The following is a 20,546-nucleotide window of genomic DNA, read 5'->3' as shown; positions in this document are numbered from 1 at the left end:
GTGCCGACGTGGCCGCGAAGGAACGGCGACTGCCCGCTCCCGGCCCGACCGTGCTTCGGTCCGAGCTGGACCTTCCTCTCCCTCCAGCCAATCCATCTGCAATTTCCCCATCGTGTGAGTCTGCTCGTTTGTCCGTCTTTCATGTTGTCTTGGGGTTTATAGGTAAGACTGCATAGTTAAGCTAATAATTTGCACTGTGTCTCCTGCTCCTTCCATTGCCTTGTAAATCGTATTTCATTTCTTTTCTGCTTTAGTTGTGTGTAAATAATAATAAATATCTGTTCTTCCTACCTTGTCTTCTTCTTCACATTCGGTTGCTTTAGAGGTTTCCATATTGAAGGTACGTGGCGCGATTCGGCCAACGAATATAAATCGGGTCTAGTCTTTGTAAACGGCTCACGCCGCAGTTTGCTTCGCTCGGCGCAAATCATCCATTACGCTGCGGCCGTGAGCGGGGAGTATTGCCTTGCGTACCGGGAGGCACTGGCATTTAGGTCATATGACGGTTGGGCCTAATACCCTACCCAGCGCCGACTGGGCGTGACGTCATACCCCCGGGACCACGTCGGTCAGTCATCAGCAAGGGGATTAATCCCCCCTTCTTAAAGGGAAAGGCCGACGCTGGGATCCGTAACAATATTATTATTGCCAAATTATGCTACTATTATTATTGTCGTTAAAATTATTGGTATTAATATATATGCTTTGTTACAATATTATCATAGTTTTTGTTATATATTTTGTAATCACAATGTCATACCATGGAAGGATACATTAAACTGCTCCATACACCTTTACATGGCGTGCATTTAAAACATGGGAATTCTTCCGGATTATTTATAGTTAATTAGCCGAATCAACTCAGGAGATCATGACGATCAGTTTGGTGTATCACATTCCACATCAGAAAGCTACAGTGGAACTCAACAAAAATCATGACAGACACACAATTAACAGCACCTCAAGCAAACCCTGATGGGGGAACACCCGTACCAACACAAACACAATATGTGCCAGATAAATGTAAAGTTAAGCAGATACACTTTTTGAAGAATCCCCCTCGAGAAGTACATTTGTGTTGGTAATACCCATCTGGAGAAGGTTAGCTCGTTGTTTCTTCTTGGGATAGTAATACAAGAGGACCAAAAGTGGAATAGCCAGGTTCCCCATGCTGCTCATCGGTTGTACACAGTAGAACATATATTAAAGGGAGCAGGAGACAAGGGAGAGAGGGAAGTACGTACAACAACAGTAAAGAAAAGGGACATCGAGAGATATGTGGACGGGAGAAGGCTGGGACAGGGTATACGGGAGAAACAAGATAGACACGACAAGGACTTTCAGGAAAGAAAACGGAATTTGAGGGAGGTAGATTTAGGGTGGATTAATGGGGGTAGAAATGATCAAGGTTTTGGATGGGGGAAGATAAGAGATGGTGGTGAACAGCAATTGGGAAGAGTGGAATTGGAGAGTGTGAGAGTTTGTCCCAGATGCGGGAGAAAAGAGGAATGAAAGTGAAGGTGAGCAGAGAGTCTGGATTTTTGGCTGTTTCATCAAAGAGGGTTTCTGGCAGTTATTGTGCGTACTGCAGGAATATTTAGGGGACAGAGCACAGACAGAGCAGGTGGTGCAAGGCCGGAGAGGAGTCGGCAGAACACAAAGACCACCGACCCTGCCTGCAATGAGCGAGTGAAAGGCCCCCAATCAGCTTCACTGTGGGAGATACCAATGATCCTGAAAGTATTGGTTTCCACAGCGTGAAGCCGAGCTCGGTGAGGCCGGAGTACCAGCCCAGAGGAGAGAGCAGCATTCCATTGAGCTGCGGATGAAAGTTTTGTAATTGGTGAGGAGCTCAGAAGTGCCCAGAAAGGACTTCACATGATGGAGGATGCCCAGTCGGCAACTGGCTTTGGAGGCCAGGTGGGAAATGTGGTTTTCCCAGGCACGATCATGGCAGATAGTGAGATCCAAAAGCTTGAGTGATACAACTTCTCCGAGAGGATTGTTGAGAGTAGATGGGAGGGTTTTCCAGACGGTCTTTTTGGAGAGACAAAGTGAGAGTGAGATTTGTCAGGATTGAAAGACATGTTCCACTTGTTTGACCAGTTTGATTTTGTCCAGGTCTGCAGAGAGTGAGGAGGCTGTAGACTGCCGATTCTGAGGGACGAGGAATGGAGCGGCAGAGAGTGGAGTCATCAGCAAAGAGACAGAGGATTTTCCAGAGAGTCAGAGAGATCATTAATGAATACCAAAAAAAGCACAGGGCACAGTACACTGCATTGATTGACTCCAGCCTGAACAGGAAGCGATGATAGAATTAAATTTAAAGCCACACGTTGATTATAACAGGAGAGGAAGTCCACGAGTCATGCGTGCAGATTTCCATGGATACAATAAGAAGATAGTTTGGTGAGCAGGGCAGGGTGCCAGACCACATCGAAAGCACAAGATATGTCAAAGGAGACGGCTCTAATTTCCTGTTTGGCATCGAGGACCTCCATCCATTGTTAAGACAGCAGAAGCAGCATGTCTAGAGTCGAGTGACCTGGTCTGAAACCAAAATGATGATCAGAGTTCAAGCCATTGGAGAAGAGGAAGGATTTACTATCAAAGATGCACAGATTGAGTGGGTCTTCTCTCTACTCTACTTCTCTACCCCAACCTCCAATTTTCTAAGACCCCAACACCAACGTTCACTTTGTACACCACTTTAATATAGCAATGTTGCAGTCACAACAAAAGGGTGCAGCATCAGCCCGGCGGGTATCAACGGTTGCTCGGCCGTTCAAATTTCCATCCTAGAACAAAAATGGTACACTGCCGGAGACAGGTATGTTCCCCAATTGGAACCATCACATGGTTCAGGTAAGCGGTGTCAGACGATTGGACCCTGCTACCGTGCGACGGACCAATTGGCGTTCGTAGTTGCTGGTTTGCAACCTGCTGAAGTACGAAGTTAGTCGTGCGCAGCAGCCTCAGGTCCGGTAAGTTCGGGAGGGAACGGAGGCCAACCCCCTCATAGTAGACCCGAACCACAGGCCGTAACAGTATGAAGCCTAGGACATATACATAGTGTCGTTGGAAGGCCCGTGATCCTATCCTTAAAAGACCTATCCTTTTAACAATTGCTTAGTTTGTGTTTTACACTGAATGGAAAAGGTAAAGGTAAAGGTAGGGCATGGCGATGGGGAATAAGACAGGTTTGATGATGTGTTCAGCATGAACTGCATGAAAATCGAAATGCCGGTGGGTGCAGTCAACATTCCTATAAATAACATCAGGCCAGCTGTCCAGCTGTCCAACACACGACTAATATTTAGATCATTTCTATATGTATTTGCAAGTTTTATGAAATACTATTATTGAAAACTTAATAAATATCTGTCTCTGGACTGCCTTGTCCAGTGTTTGACATTCCCAAGAAACCGAAATGATGATGAATGTTATAGAGAATAGAACAGCACTCTGTGGAGCACATACCTCCACCAGGCTGAACAGCTTACGTTTTGTGTCCCAATGATCGGCCAGATCTGCATCAAAATCTAATCGGCTCGTTATAATCACCTAAACAACTCATCCACCTAGTTTTGTCACAATTCGTCCACAACTTTTGGAAATACCATGCGATATATCGTTTTTGGCCCCATCTCTCAATGGTGAGATTCACTTGAATCCACAAAGTTTGTCATCAAACAAAATGTGATGGCAGCTTAATCAAGACCACAAGTAAGAGTGAGATACAAAGAACAGGAATGAGCAACAGTGCTTTTTCTCCCCATGTGGATCAAACATGGCAGACCCCGCTGGATTTGGAAAATAATTAAACCTCCACTGTCCTGTGAGGATTTAAGCCTCTGCAAAAAGACAAGCAATTGTATTTGCTTTATTCTCAAATAACTGCACAGTCAAACAAAGCTGCCTTTAGCACTGGGAACACGACACCATCCACCTTACCCAAGCTCGATCATTCCTTCAACAAACTCCTTGCGTGAGAACTCGCATTGTGTTGCCGCACGGAACTTCCATGCTACGATGAGGACTGTGACGCTGGCCGGGTCAAGCCGCAGATCCTCGCAGAATTGCTGCACGCCATCGATGCCAATTTTTTCCTCGTCTGTAGGGTCTGAATATGTGGAATGAGGAAGAAAAACACTATTTACCCATGTTACCTGGAAATTTCAGCACACCATACAATTGGCAAGGTTGAAAAACCAATTATTATTATGATAGGTATTCATGGACAACCTATTACCAAAGTTACAGGTAGGTATGGAGCGAAAGATTTAACCTTCTGCACAAGCCTTCACAGCACATCACAAAAACAGTTGTGCAACGTGACTGGACCAACCTACCTTTGTACCGATTATAAAGTTGCTCAAGACGTTTACGGTCTACAGAGGTGCGGAGGCTTTCACGGTAGTAAAGATCAGGGTTCTGGAAGTAGCTGTCAATGGCCAACTCCAGCTTCCAGTCGTTTTGCGACAAACAACCCACTGCAGTTTTTTCACTTGTTTGAGTGAAAGCCATAAACTGCCGCACCTTCTCCTTCTGGGAAGATTTCAGCTTGTACTGTGAGCAGGGAAATGGCACTTCATTTGGTAAACATTGTAGGAAGTAGGACAGGCCTGCAATCATTACTAAAGGTGACCAATGGGATCCAAGTAAAGGGCTTACATCCAAAAACCTCCCAGCCAAAGGTATTGAGAGAAGTATTACTATTACCTCCAACCGTCATGGAACTCAAAAATAAAGTATTGGGGTGTGGGAAGGCGAATGGTGTGGGTGAGAAAAGCTCAGTCGACGAAATATAATTTCAAAGAACAAGTAGTGGAAGGAACTTGCAGAAAGTTTTCCAAGTTTAGAGAAAATAAAATATTAGATATAGACAGATAGAGTTCAATCAACCAGTCACCTAATATTTAAATCTTTAAAGTTTTAATTTTAGAGAAAGCAACGACAGGTATTATTAAAGTCAAAGGCTGCCAAACTATGCCAAATACAGACCGACTTGGATTCCCTGAGATCCAATAAGCATTATTGGTTTATCCAATAAGAATAGTTTCCCCGAGATCAAAATACACTGCCTGGTCCAAATGCAATTATACACAGTAAATAAATTGGTTGACACCGACTTAAACAATGGCCGAGAATTTTCAAAAGCAATGAGTTCACATACAGCGTGACCCGAAAATCGCTTTACCCCAGTTTAATTTCTGGCACCATCCTCCTGCCCTCGCTTCCCCTCCGCTATGGTATGCAACCACACCGACTCAGGTGATGATGGTGCGCATACAGATACAATTGACGAATTATTGTAATTTCTGCACAATAAAAACTGTATATTAAAAGTTTAAGAACGAATGATTCACTGGGGAGGGGCAAAGTGACTTTCAGACCACCATGCACACGAGAGTACCAGCAGGCAGGACAGCCTGCTTAAGCGTCCCGACCGAAGGTCAGAATTCCCTAAACAACCTGCGCTTGTAGAATACCAAGATGACAGTTTGTAGTCTGATCCGATTCAATCAACAAAGGCCCATACTCCTTACAAAGCTCCAGGGCGCACAACAGGCAGTCAAAAAACACTGAGGCTAGAAACAATCCCACATGGCTCATCACTGTGGTGCAGGATACTCAAATGAAGGTGCAATTTGTTCAGTACACCTGAGATGACTCACCTCCTTGCAAAAGACACCATGGGATCTTTAACATCGACAAACACTCAATGCTGGCATAATATCTCTGATGGATGACACAAACACTGATCAATGCATTGCCATGCATGCGAAACACCAGAGCAATAGTTTACAACTGGGCCGGAATTTGAATTCAGGCAACGCAGAGACGAGTGCGCATACCTCGATGCTATCCTGTCAACACCATCACCAATCAATGCAGACAAATAAACATGGGTGAGTTTGCTGCTTTCTACAAATGTTTAACTTGCCAAGCTTCTCAAATGATGTTGAATGCCGACCAAAATAATACAACAACACAACATGCATTTTAAGGCCATTTTCCCTGCAAGAGCGGGGGTTAGCCCTGCGGTCCCCATGACAATCTTCTCCATTTTGCCCTATTTTCTGTATCTCTCCTCGTTAACCCCTTTGCCCGCATTTCTTCTTCCACCATCTATAGCCAAGTCTTTCTCGGTCTTCCCCACCCACAACTTCCTTCTACGTTCATTTCCATCACTCTTCTCAACCAGTCACTTTCATCCTTCCTCAACACATGACCAAACCATCTCAACCTGTTCCTCTTCACAGCATCAATCACAGGCTCTATTCCCATCATCTTCCGCAATTCATCATTTGTCTTCCTCTCTCTCAGCCAACCAAAATAATAACAGGGAGAATTGCTCAAGAGGGAGAGCATCGTCTGTAGAGGACCATACACGTCCCCTACCGATGTGATATTTTCGAAGTCCAAAAAGGGAAGAACTCTGAGGGATTGACGAAACGCCCTAAAACTCGAACTTGTTCTGCAACGTGTCATAATATAAAGCCATGGACCAAGTTTCAGTTGAATATGTTAAAGGGTATGGGTGGATAGTCTAGAAACCCACAGGTGGGACGGATGGGCGGAGACAGACAGAGCAAGCCTATAGTCCCCTCTGGTGAAACTGGTAGGGGACCAACAAAGCGAAACAAAACGTCAATAGCTAGATAAGCCGAGCACCTGAAAAAGCATCTTGCACAATACCAGTTTTAGTGCTGTTAGCTAGATTCAAAATCCCGTCTCGGAACCGTCTCGATAAATTTTCAATTTTCATAACGGGATCTCGGATCGGCTCGGTTCCTGACAAAGTAATACATTAAAAAAAAAAAGGCTTCAGAAATAATGGAATTTCATTACAATATATAAACAACAATGAAAAAAATTCATTTCTGATGTTGAGTACTTAAATTCCGACTTAGCTTCCATTTACCGGGATGAAATAAAATACACCGCCTACATGCAGATGATCGGCCACCGTTAACGCTAAGCGTTCAATATAGCGTGCTCACCGACCTGACGCACGTCCCACTACCCAACTTATCAGGCCTAAAGTGGAGATAAGATAACCAAAATACTTTCACATTCAAACCGTCAAACCAAAGTTGTTAGGGTTAGGGTTAGGGTTAGGATTCAAACCCAGGATAGACAGCTTAGAAGTTAGAGGTAAGTGTGCCTACCTCTGTCTAGGCGATCCTGCAGGCCGTTAAACGTACGCTGTACAAATAGTACAGAGAAACAATTGCTAAATCCATCATTTGATTTTTCAGCGCTTGGTTTCTGCTAATAACGCACAGGAGAACCTTCGACGCAAATTAACTCTTCCATAAAAGTTTCTCACTTATGATGAGGTTGTTCCACCAAACACCACCACCAATAATATCATAGGGGAAACTGCCCCCACCCCCCAACTGCTCCAAGTAAGCAGCTTTCCACAACTACAACGGCCCTGCACGTGCATATCAAAAGTTTAACTGTGAACTCTGGAAGTGTCATATACGACTAAATTACAAGAAACGGACTCTGAACTTTGTACCACACCAAATACTTTAGAATTTCACACCCTGCTCCCCACCACAAAAGTCCCACCACCACAAAAATACCTTTAAACAAAGGAATGCAATTTTTCAATTGGGCTGCAAAAGTGACCATGTGGCATTTACAGAACAGGTGGCAGCTTCAGACAGACTCGCTCAAGCTTTAAATAGTTTAACCCAACTCCATAGTCCGTATGTCCTGGGAACAAATAAGACTACCAAGAATAAGTTTTCGACCTAATGACTTGCATTTCCATCCATTAAAATAACCTCAAAACTCCTTTTATACTGCACATACTAATTTGATGCAATCGTTCACATGTTGCAACCGACATACAGACATCAACCAAGCAATAAAAAGGTAGGTATTGGATTTTTATGTGAAAAAATAAAAAATATTTTTTCACATAAAACGGCTTTTTTGCGCGCGCGCAAAAAAATTATTTTGCTATTTTCGGAGAAAAAAAAAATTTCGCCCTTTTTCGGGAAAAATAAAATAAAATGCCCTTTTTGGTCGAAAATGTCTGGCAACGCCAAAATAATTAGGGAATTTTTCGAAATTTTTAACTGCGATCGAAATTTTTAACTGCGATCGATCTCAAAAACAAAACGTTGCGTCCACTTGCGTCCCCAGCGTGTACAGCAGTGAGGCGGTGTACTACAGTGAGAGAGTGTACACAAAGTGTGAACAAGTCTCCTATCAAGATGAGTGCTGCTCTTCATGACAAGTGGCTGAAGGAATTCAACGCTGGCGGCGATGGGGCCACCTTCAAGTACGTGTCGAGTGACACGGCTTTCTGTCGAGCTTGTGAAAAGACTTTCCGGGCGAAGCAGAAGTCTGAGCTGGCCCAACATGTCCGAGGAGCCCGCCACAAGAGCAATTTTTTTTTTTTTTTTTTTTGTATACAAGATCGAGCCTCGTGAAAGAGCAAACATTAATCACACAGAAAGACAAACCGACACATAAAACACAAAAAACAAGGGGAGCGGCAGACAAGATGGGGAGAGAAGGGGGAGGACACAAAAGAGAGGGGGTAGAAGGGGAAGGACACAAACACAACATTTGAGAGCAGGGACATCGGGAGGACTTGGGGGGGAGGTGGGAGAGGATTAAAACATATGAACACTGCAAGGACTCTGGGGTGAATTACCGGGGGTAGAAAAGATCAAGGTTTTCGATGGGGGAAGATAAGAGATGGTGGTGAACAGCTGTTTTAAAGACCTGGAGGGAGGAGTGGGATTGAAGGGAGTGGGGGAGTTTGTTCCAGAGGCGGGAGAAAAGGGGAATGAAAGAGTGAAGGTGAGCAGAGAGCCTAGACTTTGGCAGTTTAACCATAAGAGGGTTGCAGGCAGATCTTGTGCGACCTGAAGGAATATTGGGGGGACAGAGCACAGAGAGAGCTGGGGGAGCAAGGCCGGAGAGGAGTCGGTAGAAGACAGGAAGACCACCAACCTGCCTGCGGTGAGTGAGTGAAAGGCCCTCGGCGTTGACTACATCGCAGGAGATTCCAATGATTCTGAAAGCTTTGGCCTCAACAGCGTGAAGCCGAGCAAGGTGTGAGGCAGGAGCACCAGCCCAGAGGGGGGAACAGTATTCCATTGAGCTGCGGATGAAAGCCTTGTATGTGGTGAGGAGCTCAGGTGTACCAAGGAAGGACTACGCACGACGGAGGATGCCCAGTCGGCGACTGGCTTTGGAGGCCAGCTTGGAAATGTGGTTTTCCCAAGAAAGATCATGGCAGATAGTGAGACCCAAAAGCTTGAGCGACAGAACTTCTTGGAGAGGATTGTTGAGAAAGTAGATGGGAGGGTTGTCCAGTCGGTCCTTTCGGAGAGACATTGTAAGAGTGTGAGATTTGTCAGGATTGAAAGACATGTTCCACTTGTTTGACCAGTCTGTGATTTTGTCCAGGTCTGAAGAGAGTGAGGAGGCTGCAGACTGCCGATCTGAGGGATGAGGAATGGAGCGACAGAGAGTAGAGTCATCAGCAAAGAGATAGAGAGGATTTTCAAGAGAGTCAGAGAGATCATTGATGAAGACCAGAAAAAGCACAGGGCCCAGAACACTACCTTGGGGAACTCCAGCCTGAACAGGAAGAGGAGATGAGAGAAACCCATTCAGGGCCACACGTTGACTACGACCAGAGAGGAAGTCCGCCAGCCATGCGTGGAGATTTCCATGGATACCAAAGGAGGAGAGTTTGGAGAGCAGAGCAGGGTGCCAGACCGTATCGAAGGCACGTGAAATGTCAAGGGAGACAGCTCTAATTTCCTGTTTGGCGTTGAGGACCTCCATCCATTGTTGAGAAAGCAGAAGCAGCATGTCCAGAGTAGAGTGACCAGGTCTGAAACCAAATTGATGATCAGAGATCAAGCCATTGGAGAAGAGGAAAGATTTAATATCTGAAGCAATGATGGATTCCATGACTTTGTTGATAATTGGGAGAAGGCTGATTGGTCTGTAGTTGCTGGGATCTGTTTTTGCACCTCTTTTGTGCAAAGCGGTGATGTTGGCTGATTTCCAAGCAGATGGCAGATGACCTTGAGCAAAAGAGAGGGTGAAGAGAACAGAAAGAGGGAGTGAAAGAGCAGAAGAACATGATTTTAGGACCCGTGGGCTGATGCCGTCAGGACCAGTTGCAGAATCAGAGTCGAGGGTTGACAGAAACTTTTCCACCTTGTCAGGAGGAAAGGACACAGAGTCCAGGAGCAGCTGGGTACGACTGGGTACGGTGGGTACAGAGAGGGATGGGTTTGGGACACAAGATTTAGAGGCAAACACAGAGTTGAGGCATTCAGCTTTTTCACGTGCGGAGTCAGTCGTTAAGCCGTTTGAGGTGAGGGAGGGGATGGAGGGGGAACAAACACCAGAAACAGATTTGACCAGACGCCACCAGGATTTGGAAGAGGGAGACAGATAAGAGAGTTCGGTCTTGAGAATGGTGAGATATTGTTTCCTGGCTCTCCTGAGGGTGGACACACACTTGTTTCGGGCTTTGTGAAAGGAAATGAGATTTCCTTCCGTTGGATTTGCTTTCCAGGAGACGAAAGCAAGTTGTTTCAGGGCAACAGCCTCACCACAAGATTCCGTGTACCATGGACGGGAGGAAGGGTATGACAACTGAAGACGAGATGGTATAAATCTGTGCATGAGAGAGAGCAATTTACTTTGAAAGAATTCCCAGGATGAGTTGATGTCAGAGGCGGTAGAGATGGGAGACCAGTCCAGATGATTGATGGCTGCTTGAAGACCGTGCCAGTTGGCCTGAGTGAAATGCCAGACTCGTCGACGCCGAGGAGGCTCTCTGAGAATGGTCAGAGAGATGTCCACTTTGACAAGCACATGATCAGATGAGCCGATTGGAGCAGAAGAAGAGCAGCAGACATTTTCAGGGAAGTTTGTCATAACCAAATCCAGAAGAGAAGATGCTCCGTTGACTGAGATCCGGGTCGGGAAATTGACAGATTGTGTCAGTCCCAGTGAGTCGCAGAAGTCCTTTGCTGAAGAGCCATGGCTGGTGAGAGAGGTACCCACACCCAGCCAACTGGCATGGTGACAATTGAAATCACCACATATGAGGAAGAGAGAGTTGGGATGGGTAGATAGAAGTTGGTCCATATTATCAGACAGTGAGATGTAGATGGAGTCATCGCTGATTGGTGGACGGTACAACACACATATGAACAAAAGGTGGGAGCGAAGGGGAAGCCGTAGCCAAAGGTATTCCTGGGGGTGAGGTGGAGAGAGGGCAGTGGAGGGCGAGTGAGGAAGAGAGTTTTTTATAAAGATAGCAACCCCACCTCCAGGACGAGGCTCAGGTCTATCATACCGGAGGAGGGAGTAACCTGGGAGAGATACCAAGGCATCAGAGACATCATGAAGGAGGAAAGTTTCTGTTAAGCAGATCACATCTGGTTTGTCAGAAGCAACCTGTATGGAGAGGTCAGTCAAGTTTGAGCGAAGGCCCCGGATGTTTGAGGTCCATACCGTTAATGAAGAGGAAGGGGGAGCATCGGGTCCAGAACAGGGGGGGGAGGGGTAGGGTAAGATGTGGAAGAGGAGGAAGAGGTAGGGAGAGCTGTTGAAGGTGTGTCAGAGATTTCAGAATAGCTTGGAGAAAGGGAAGAATGGGGCAGACAAAAGGTTTGATGGAGATTGGGTGAGGCACAGTGAGGTGTTATTTGAGGAGGGGGAAGAGCAAGGCAGGAGGTTTGGGGAGATGAAGGTGAAAGTTGGAAGGAGGAAGAAGCAGGGAGGATGCTTTGAGGAGGAGGGGTGAGAGGGGAGTCTAGGAGGGGAGGAGCGAGGGAGAGTCTCGGAGGGGAGGGGTGTGGGGGGAGTTTAGGAGGGAGGGGAGGGAAGGGGCAAGGGGGGAGATTTGAAAGGGATGGGTGATAGGGAGGATTTGGAGGGGAGGGGTGAGATTGGATTTTGAAAAGTGTACGATTCATGGGAAACGAACATTTTTTGCAAAATGAGTTTGAGACCTTCGAGTCAAAAATACGTTTGAGGACACTGGAGGAGGGATGGAGTTCTGGATAGTTTATGGAATGTAGAAAGGAGGAACTGTAAGAGATGGTATTATATATATTTTTTGGAATGAATAGATTTGGTGAGCAAGACGAAAGCATCCTTTTGTAGGAAAAGAAGAAAAGGGTGTTATAATATTTGAGAGAAAATAGTTGTTCAGGGGAGAGATTATACATTTCTAACCGCGTGATCGCGAACGAAGAACGAACGAACAAAAAGAACAACAAATAAACGAATAAGACCTGGGAAGGAAAAATTTTTTTTTTTTTTTTTTTTTTTGTGAGTACAGATATTAAACAAGGAGGTACGGGGTGAACGACTGGTACGAAACAGAGAACGAAAATAATTTCAGCGCATTCGACGAATCGCTGAGAGAAAAACAAACCACAAGGTCTGAGACGGTACGGTAGTCTAAGCCTACGAGTACTAGGCCGCAGAATACTCGATACCATTAACCGACGATTGTGTATACATGAACGAAAAATTAGCACCGAAAATTTTCCAAAAGATACGCTGTAGGTACATACACCGAAAGATAGATACAGTCTCGACAAAAACACAATTGAGAAATATCACTTAGCTTCGAAAGCGTGAGCGCATGGAGCAGCTTCGAAAAGACGTGACCTCGCCGTCAAGAAGAAGAAGACGGTCACGCAAGCCACCATGGAGGACTTTGGTGGCAGAAAGAGGCACAAGTGCGACGTCGTGGCTCAGGAGCTGTGCCAGGCCATGCTGGCCGCTGGCATCCCATGGTCGAAATTGGAAAACCCTGCCCTCCGGTCATTCCTGGAGAAGCACATCACTCTCCAGATCCTCGATGAAAGCTGGATTTGAAAGCACTACCTCGACAAGTGCTACGACGAGGCTTTGGCGGGGATCCGTGCCGACCTCGGACAGCAGCCCATCTGGCTGTCCGTCGACGAGACGACCGATTCGGCAGGTCGATATGTGGCCAACATCATCGCGGGACGCTTGTCCAAGGAGGGGTACTTTCGTCCCCACCTCGTCCAGTGCATGTTTCTGGAGAGGACCAACTCCGGGGAGATCGTGCGCGCAGTCAATGACACGCTGCGCTATCTTTGGCCTGATTTCAAGCCTGAGTGCCTCAAGGTCCTCGTCAGCGACGCCGCGGCCTATATGATCAAGGCCGGCCATGCCCTGAAGGAACTCTTCCCGGACTTGCTGCATGTGACTTGCGTTGCCCACGCGCTCCACCGTGTCTGTGAGACAGTCCGAGAAATGTTCAAGGACGTCAATGACCTGATTGCCACGACGAAGAAGGTGTTCGTCAAAACCCCGTCGCGTGTTGTCCTTTGGAAGGAGCAGCAGCCCAATCTTTCTCTCCCCCCGGAGCCCATTCTGACTCGGTGGGGGACGTGGATCAACGCCGCGGTGTTTTACGCCGAGCACTTCGAGGCCGTCAAGGACATTGTGGACCAGCTGAACGATGACGCGATGGCAATCCAGAGTGCCAAGGACCTGTTCGGAAAGGCGGACATCAAGCTCAGTTTGGTCTTCTTAAATGCCCACGTGTCGTTCATCCCGAAGATCCTTAAGCAGCTGGAGGAGGCCGGCATGGAGCTGGCCAAGGCCTTCCAGCTCCTTGATCAGGCCAAGGAGGAGCTCGAAAAGATCCGAGGCTGCCGTAAGGAGATCCTGCTCACCAAGTTAAAGGCGGTGCTGCAGCGCAATCCCGACATTGGTGTGCTGAGGACAGTGGCTTTGATCCTGGATGGAGATCAGCACGGATCTGAGGTTGGTGTGCCGGCTGGAGTCAAGCTTGCCGACATCCCCCTCTTGAGGTACTGCCCCATCGTCAGCGTCGACGTGGAAAGGTCCTTCTCCGTCTACAGAAACGTCCTCACCGACCGCCGACACCACCTCACCAAGGAGAACATTACCAAGATAATGATTTCAAACACCTACTATAACCGTTCCTAAAAGGGTCTTGTCAATTTCTTCTAGTCCTCTACTTATCAAACAATGCGGTTGCAATAAAGGTACCTGAACGTCATTTTTTACCTGTTTACTAGCCCAGAGTGCTTAATGTTGTGCAGGAAAAAGCTTACCATTTTTTGTTCTTTTTTTGACTGATTTCTGAAAAACTTGGTAATAATAAAAAATGAATAAAACGGGGGAAAAAAATATTTCGGGATTTTTTCACATTAAAAAAAAAAAAAATTCCGCTTTTCAAAACATAAAAGGCCTATTTTCTTAACATAAAAATCCGTAGTCTAGTCATATATGACTAAATTACAAGAAACGGACTGAACTTTGTACCACACCAAATACTTTCGAAAAAGGTAGGTATTCACACCCTGCTCCCCACCACAAAAGTCCCACCACCACAAAAATACCTTTAAACAAAGGAATGCAATTTTTCAATTGGGCTGCAAAAGTGACCATGTGGCATTTACAGAACAGGTGGCAGCTTCAGACAGACTCGCTCAAGCTTTAAATAGTTTAACCCAACTCCATAGTCCGTATGCCCTGGGAACAAATAAGACTACCAAGAATAAGTTTTCGACCTAATGACTTGCATTTCCATCCATTAAATAACCTCAAAACTCCTTTTATACTGCACATACTAATTTGATGCAATCGTTCACATGTTGCAACTGACATAGACATCAACCAAGCAATAAAAGGGTAGGTATTGGTTAGATATAAAGAAACCAAATATAGCTACAACAGCACTCTTCAACGTTGTGACGTCAACCGAGATGCCCCCGCCTATATTACTACTTCATTATAATACTTGTAGCAAGATTTAAATCCCTTCCGTTGTTCTCAAGTATCACATTTTTATCTGACATGACCTCTGACGCAGAAATCGAATCTGTTGATCTTTGCATCATAATATATACTTGTACCAAGTTTGGTCAAAATCCCATCACTGGTTTACAGGTTGATGCAGTAACATAACTTTTACCTAATGGGACCTAAAACCTTCAACCTCTTGACCCCATAATCTTATCCTTTTCTCTTTACATCATTATACATACTTGTACCAAGTTTGACTTTGTTCCCTTCAGCCGTTCTTAAGTGATCACGGGTAATGAAAAACGGGACAGACAGGTAGCCGGACAACAATGCCATCAAAATTTGTAAACGTCAGAAAAGAGGCACATCACTTACTTTACACCCCTTGGAAATATTTGCACAGTTCTAACACACACAAAAAAATAAATAATCAAAAACAGGCGGATAAAACATATCTCCTGGAATGGTGGCTTGCTGGAATGTTGAGTACCAGCTTGCTGGGATGAATGATCCCGGTGTGTACCACAATTTAGAATAGGTACACCGTATCCCTACGTATCGTAAGAGGCGACTAAGGGTTGGCGTCAGGAAGGGCATCTGACCATAAAAACATTGCCTCAAACAGGGAACGATGATTGTCATGGGGCCTGCAAGGCTAACCCCTGCTCTAACGGGGAAAATGGCCTCAAAACGATCATTCATTCATTCAATGGTGGATATCGGGGTACATGGATATTCGTAGGACTGGTGGGTGATTGTATGCATGGATAGTCATTGTGATGTCTGTGATAGGGTCTTGTCAAAAGGAGAATGCACAGTACTACAGATGTTTGTTCCTTCCTCTTTCTACAACCCACTTGAGCCCTCGGATCCAAAAAAACAAATAAATAAATCCCAGCCTGGGGATACCCCCCATGCCTGCACTACTGCTAATCATTCTCAAAATCCCCCTCCTGACACCTCCAGTGAAATTCAGCAAATTATAGATCAAATTTAAATGTGTTGTAGATAAAGCACTAGCATGGTGGACTAAATAGAATCTCCCACTTCCAAGCTCCTTGTACTTCCATTCTATTTTGGAAGCCAAAAACACGTTACTTCGAAGGTCAAATAAGCACATAATAACAAATATTCGAGTCCTTCGGTGTACCCTGCACGATCAGTCATTGCTTTCTGGCAAGGAGCTTTGAAAATTGGATTGGATATTGTGGACAAGCTCTGTATCTTCAAACTGTGTGTAATCACAATTTTCAGAGGTGAGTGGGACTTCGCTAAAACATCAGAATTTTGAATGGGTCGTTGCAAGGAAAACTAGAGTTAATAGATCACCTCATCCCAAGCAGTATTGAGAAGAGAAATAAAACTAAAATAAAACTAGAATGACACTCGTCAACATCTCGACATCACGTCGTCGACAGATATGCCTCCGCCCACATTATTACTAAATTAAACATACTTGTACTAAGTTTAATTTGAATCCCTTCAGCTGTTCTCAAGTTATCACATTTTCACCAGACATGACCACTGACGTTTGACCTCTTAAACCCAAAATAAAATCAGTTTATCTTTGCATCATAATATACTAGGGCATGCCCGTACGTGGGTGCCCGTTCCTTGCCAAAAAAAAAAAAAAACGCTACCCGTACGCTCTACCCCGCCCGTACGCCCGTAAACAAAAAAAACAATGCTCTTCGCTTCCGCCCTTCGCTCTGACTGAATTGGGAGAAATAATGCGCATAAGAAATCGAGAAATTATTATTTTCTCCGGAAGAAATCGAATTACGAACCGTAATGGGTAATGGCGCACGCGCTGGGCTCGGCTCGCTCTCACATCGGCCACGCCTACGCAACAAAGCGTTCTGTGATTGGCTGCCGGAAGTGAAGTCTTCACTGTCCGGAAGGTCGCAAATCGCAGTTACGATGAATCGCAAATTAGTTTTAATTAGTTTTAAAACATAGTTTAACGGCAACATAGTTTTCCAACGTGAAATAAATGAATACGCTCTCAAATGTGCCGTCCGAGGCAGAGTCTGTTCGCCACGTTCGGCACACGTGATAGCTCGCTGCTCCCTGATTGGTTGAATCGTTTTTTGGACATAGCTCGGTAACTACTTCTCCGATTAATATGAAACCTTGAAAAGGCACATCCTCGGGTCCCCAGCAATATACCTGGCAAGTTTCAAGTATATCGGACCGGTAGTTGTCGAGAAACAGCGGTCACAGACAAACATACATACATACATACATACATACATACATACAAACATACAAACATACAAACATACAAACATACACACAGAGATTACTGGAATTATAGATAGATAATTGTACCAAGTTTGGTGAAAATCCCATGACCGTTTCACAAGTTATCTCGGTAAGAGATTTTTTAAGCCGACGTGGTGTCTGACCTTTGATCCCATGAACCGAAAATCGAATCATTTAATGTTTACATCATTATACATACCTGTACCAAGTTTAACTAAGATCCCTTCAGCCGTTCTCAAGTTATCACAGTAATGAAAACCTATCACGGATGGATGGACGGGCGGACAACCCGAAAACACAATGCCTCTGGCGACTTCGGCGGCAGAGGCATAAAAATGAGAACATGGGCAGCATCTGAGCAGCAAATTTGATTGGTGGAGATGATGTAAAATGCCATAATATTTTGTCCAAGTACTGCTAAATGAAAAGTTTTTTTGAAAGCACCAAAAGACGATTTTTGTACTAGTGGCAAGTACATAATTCAAAATCGAGTCTCACTTCCCCTGCCCCTACAAACCCTCCCCAAAGTTCCTCTGGTGTTGATTAGTGGCCCATTGTGTCACCCTGCCTGCACAAGCCCGCTCGAAGGGAATTTTACCTGGTGCATTTGAAGGTTCCCGGTCCACAAAATGTTGTTGCTGGCATTTGGCCTCGAGGCCCTTGGCCTGTTTTTTTTTTTTTTTTTTTTTTTTTAATACAAGATCAAGGCTCGTGAAAGAGCTAACATTAATCACACAAAAAGTCAAACCGACACAAAAAATAAGGGGAGTGGCAGACAAGATGGAGAGAGAGGGGGAAGGACACAAACACATTTGAGACAAGGGACAACGGGAGAAATGTGGGAGGGGGAGGGGGGAGAGGTATAAAACATATGAACACTGCAAGGATTTCCAGGAAAGAAGTTGGAATTTCAAAAAAAAAAAAAAAAAAAAAGGTATCTGGGGTGAATTCGCGGGGGCAGAAAAGATCAAGGCTTTGGATGGGGGAAGATAAGAGATGGTGGTGAACAGCTGTTTTAAAGACCTGGAGGGAGGAGTGGGATTGAAGAGAGTGAGGGAGTTTGTTCCAGAGGTGGGAGAAAAGGGGAATGAAAGAGTGAAGGTGAGCAGAGAGCCTAGATTTTGGCAGTTTAACCATAAGAGGGTTGCAGGCAGATCTTGTGCGACCTGAAGGAATATTGGGGGGGACAGAGCACAGAGAGAGCTGGGGGAGCAAGGCCGGAGAGGAGTCAGTAGAAGACAGAAAGACCACCAACCTGCCTGCGGTGAGTGAGTGAAAGGCCCTCGGAGTTAACTTCATTGCAGGAGATTCCAATGATTCTGAAAGCTTTGGTTTCAACAGAAGCCGAGCGAGGTGTGAGGCAGGAGCACCAGCCCAGAGGGGGGAACAGTATTCCATTGAGCTGTGGATGAAAGCCTTGTATGTGGTGAGGAGCTCACGTGTGCCAAGGAAGGACTTCACACGACGGAGGATGCCCAGTCGGCGACTGGCTTTGGAGGCCAGCTTGGAAATGTGGTTTTCCCAAGAAAGATCATGGCAGATGGTGAGACCCAAAAAGCTTGAGCGACAGAACTTCTTGGAGAGGATTGTTGAGAAAGTAGATGTGAGGGTTTTCCAGTCGGTCCTTTCGGAGAGACATTGTAAGAGTGTGCGATTTGTCAGGATTGAAAGACATGTTCCACTTGTTTGACCAGTCTGATTTTTTTCCAGGTCTGCAGAGAGTGAGGAGGCTGCAGACTGCCAATCTGAGGGATGAGGATAGTGGAGATAGTGGAGTGGTGTCATCAGCGGCAGATAGTTGAGTCATCAGCAAAGAGATAGAGAGGATTTTCCAGAGAGTCGGAGAGATCACTGATGAAGACCAGAAATAGCACAGGGCCCAGAACACTACCTTGGGGAACACCAGCCAGAACAGGAAGGGGAGATGAGAGAAATCAATTCAGGGCCACACGTTGCCTCCGACCAGAGAGGAAGTCCGCAAGCCATGAGTGGAGATTTCCATGGATACCATAGGAGGAGAGTTTGGTGAGCAGAGCTGGGTGCCAGACCGTAGCAAAGGCACGTGATATGTCAAGTGAGACAGCTCTGATTTCCTGTTTGGCATTGAGGACCTCCATCAATTGTTGAGACAGCAGAAGCAACATGTGCAGAGTAGAATGACCCGGTCTGAATCCAAATTGATGATCAGAGATCAAGCCATTGGAGAAGAGGAAGGATTTGATATCTGAAGCAATGATTGATTCCATGACTTTGCTGATAATTGGAAGCAGGCTGATTGGTCTGTCGTTGCAAGGATCTGTTTTTGCATGTTTTTGTGTAAAGCGGTGATGTTTGCTGATTTCCAAGATGCTGGCAGATGACCTTGAGCAAAAGAGAAGGTGAAAAGAACAGAGAGAGGGTGAGATAGACCGGCAGAGCAGGATTTTAGGACCCGTGGGCTGATGCCGTCTGGTCCAGTTGCAGAATCAGAGTTGAGGTTTGACAGAAACTTCTCCACCTTGTCAGGAGAGAAGGATACAGAGTCCAGGAGCAGTTGGGTTCGACTGGGAAAGGTGGGAACATAGAGAGAGATGGGTTTGGGACACAAGATTTTGAGGCAAACACAGAGTTGAGGCATTTGGCTTTGTCACGTGCGGTGTCAACTGTGTAGCCATTTGAGGTAAGGGAGGGGATGGAGCGGGAACAAACACCAGAAACGGATTTGACCAGACGCCACCAGGATTTGGAGGAAGGAGACAGGTTTGTGAGTTCAATCTTGAGTGTGGAGAGATAGTGCTTCCTGGCACTTCTGAGGGTAGACACACACTTGTTCCAAGCTTGGTGGAAGGAACTGAGATTGCCTTCAGTTGGATTTGCCTTCCAAGAGGCAAAGGCAAGTTGTTTCAGGGCAACTGCCTCACCACAAGATTCAGTGTACCATGGACGGGAGGAAGGGTAAGACAAATGAAGACGAGACGGGCTAAATCTGTGCATAAGAGAGAGAGAGCAGTTTGCTTTGGAAGAATTCCCAGGAAGAATTTATGTCAGAGGCAGTAGAGATGGTAGACCAGTCCAGATGATTTATGGCTGCTTGCAGACCATGCCAGTCAGCCTGAGTGAAATGCCAGACTTGTTGGCGCTGAGGAGGCTCTCTGAGAATGGCCAGAGAGATGTCCACTTTAACAAGAACATGATCAGAAGAACCGATTGGAGCAGAAGAGCAGCAGACATTTGCAGGGAAGTTAGTCATAACCAAGTCCAGAAGAGAAGATACTCCATTGACTGAGATCCGGGTCGGGAAATTGACAGATTGTGTCAGTCCCAATAAGTCGCAGAAGTCCTTTGCTGAGGTGCCATGGCTGGTGAGAGATGAACCCACACCCAGCCAGCTGGCATGATGACAGTTGAAGTCGCCACATATGAGGAAGAGAGAGTTTGGATGACTTGATAGAAGTTGGTCCATGTTGTCCGACAGC

General features: G+C 45.8%; 1 protein-coding gene across 6 annotated transcripts in view; it reads right to left on the bottom strand.

Moving 5' to 3' along the window:
* LOC137432458 (DCN1-like protein 1) overlaps positions 1-20,546 on the bottom strand; it is a 70,398-nt gene that overhangs the window by 41,402 nt on the left and 8,450 nt on the right. For 5 of the 6 annotated variants that reach the window (XM_078783230.1, XM_078783229.1, XM_078783233.1 and 2 more), the window contains exons 2-3: positions 4,353-4,569; positions 3,955-4,123 (exon numbers count right to left, since the gene is read on the bottom strand). In XM_078783230.1, coding sequence (XP_078639356.1) covers positions 3,955-4,123; positions 4,353-4,527 — 344 coding nt within the window. In that variant the 5' untranslated portion in view covers positions 4,528-4,569. Of the gene's footprint in view, positions 1-3,954; positions 4,124-4,352; positions 4,570-5,678; positions 6,790-20,546 lie in introns of those variants that run through there. The other variant, XM_078783234.1, reaches the window with a different exon arrangement.

The sequence above is a fragment of the Myxine glutinosa genome, chromosome 8 (assembly GCF_964187855.1).
Source record: "Myxine glutinosa chromosome 8, kmMyxGlut1.1, whole genome shotgun sequence".
Classification (NCBI taxonomy): Eukaryota; Metazoa; Chordata; class Myxini; order Myxiniformes; family Myxinidae; genus Myxine; species Myxine glutinosa.
The sequence above is the reverse complement of the archived record's forward strand: the minus strand, read 5'-3'. Positions and strand labels throughout refer to the sequence as shown.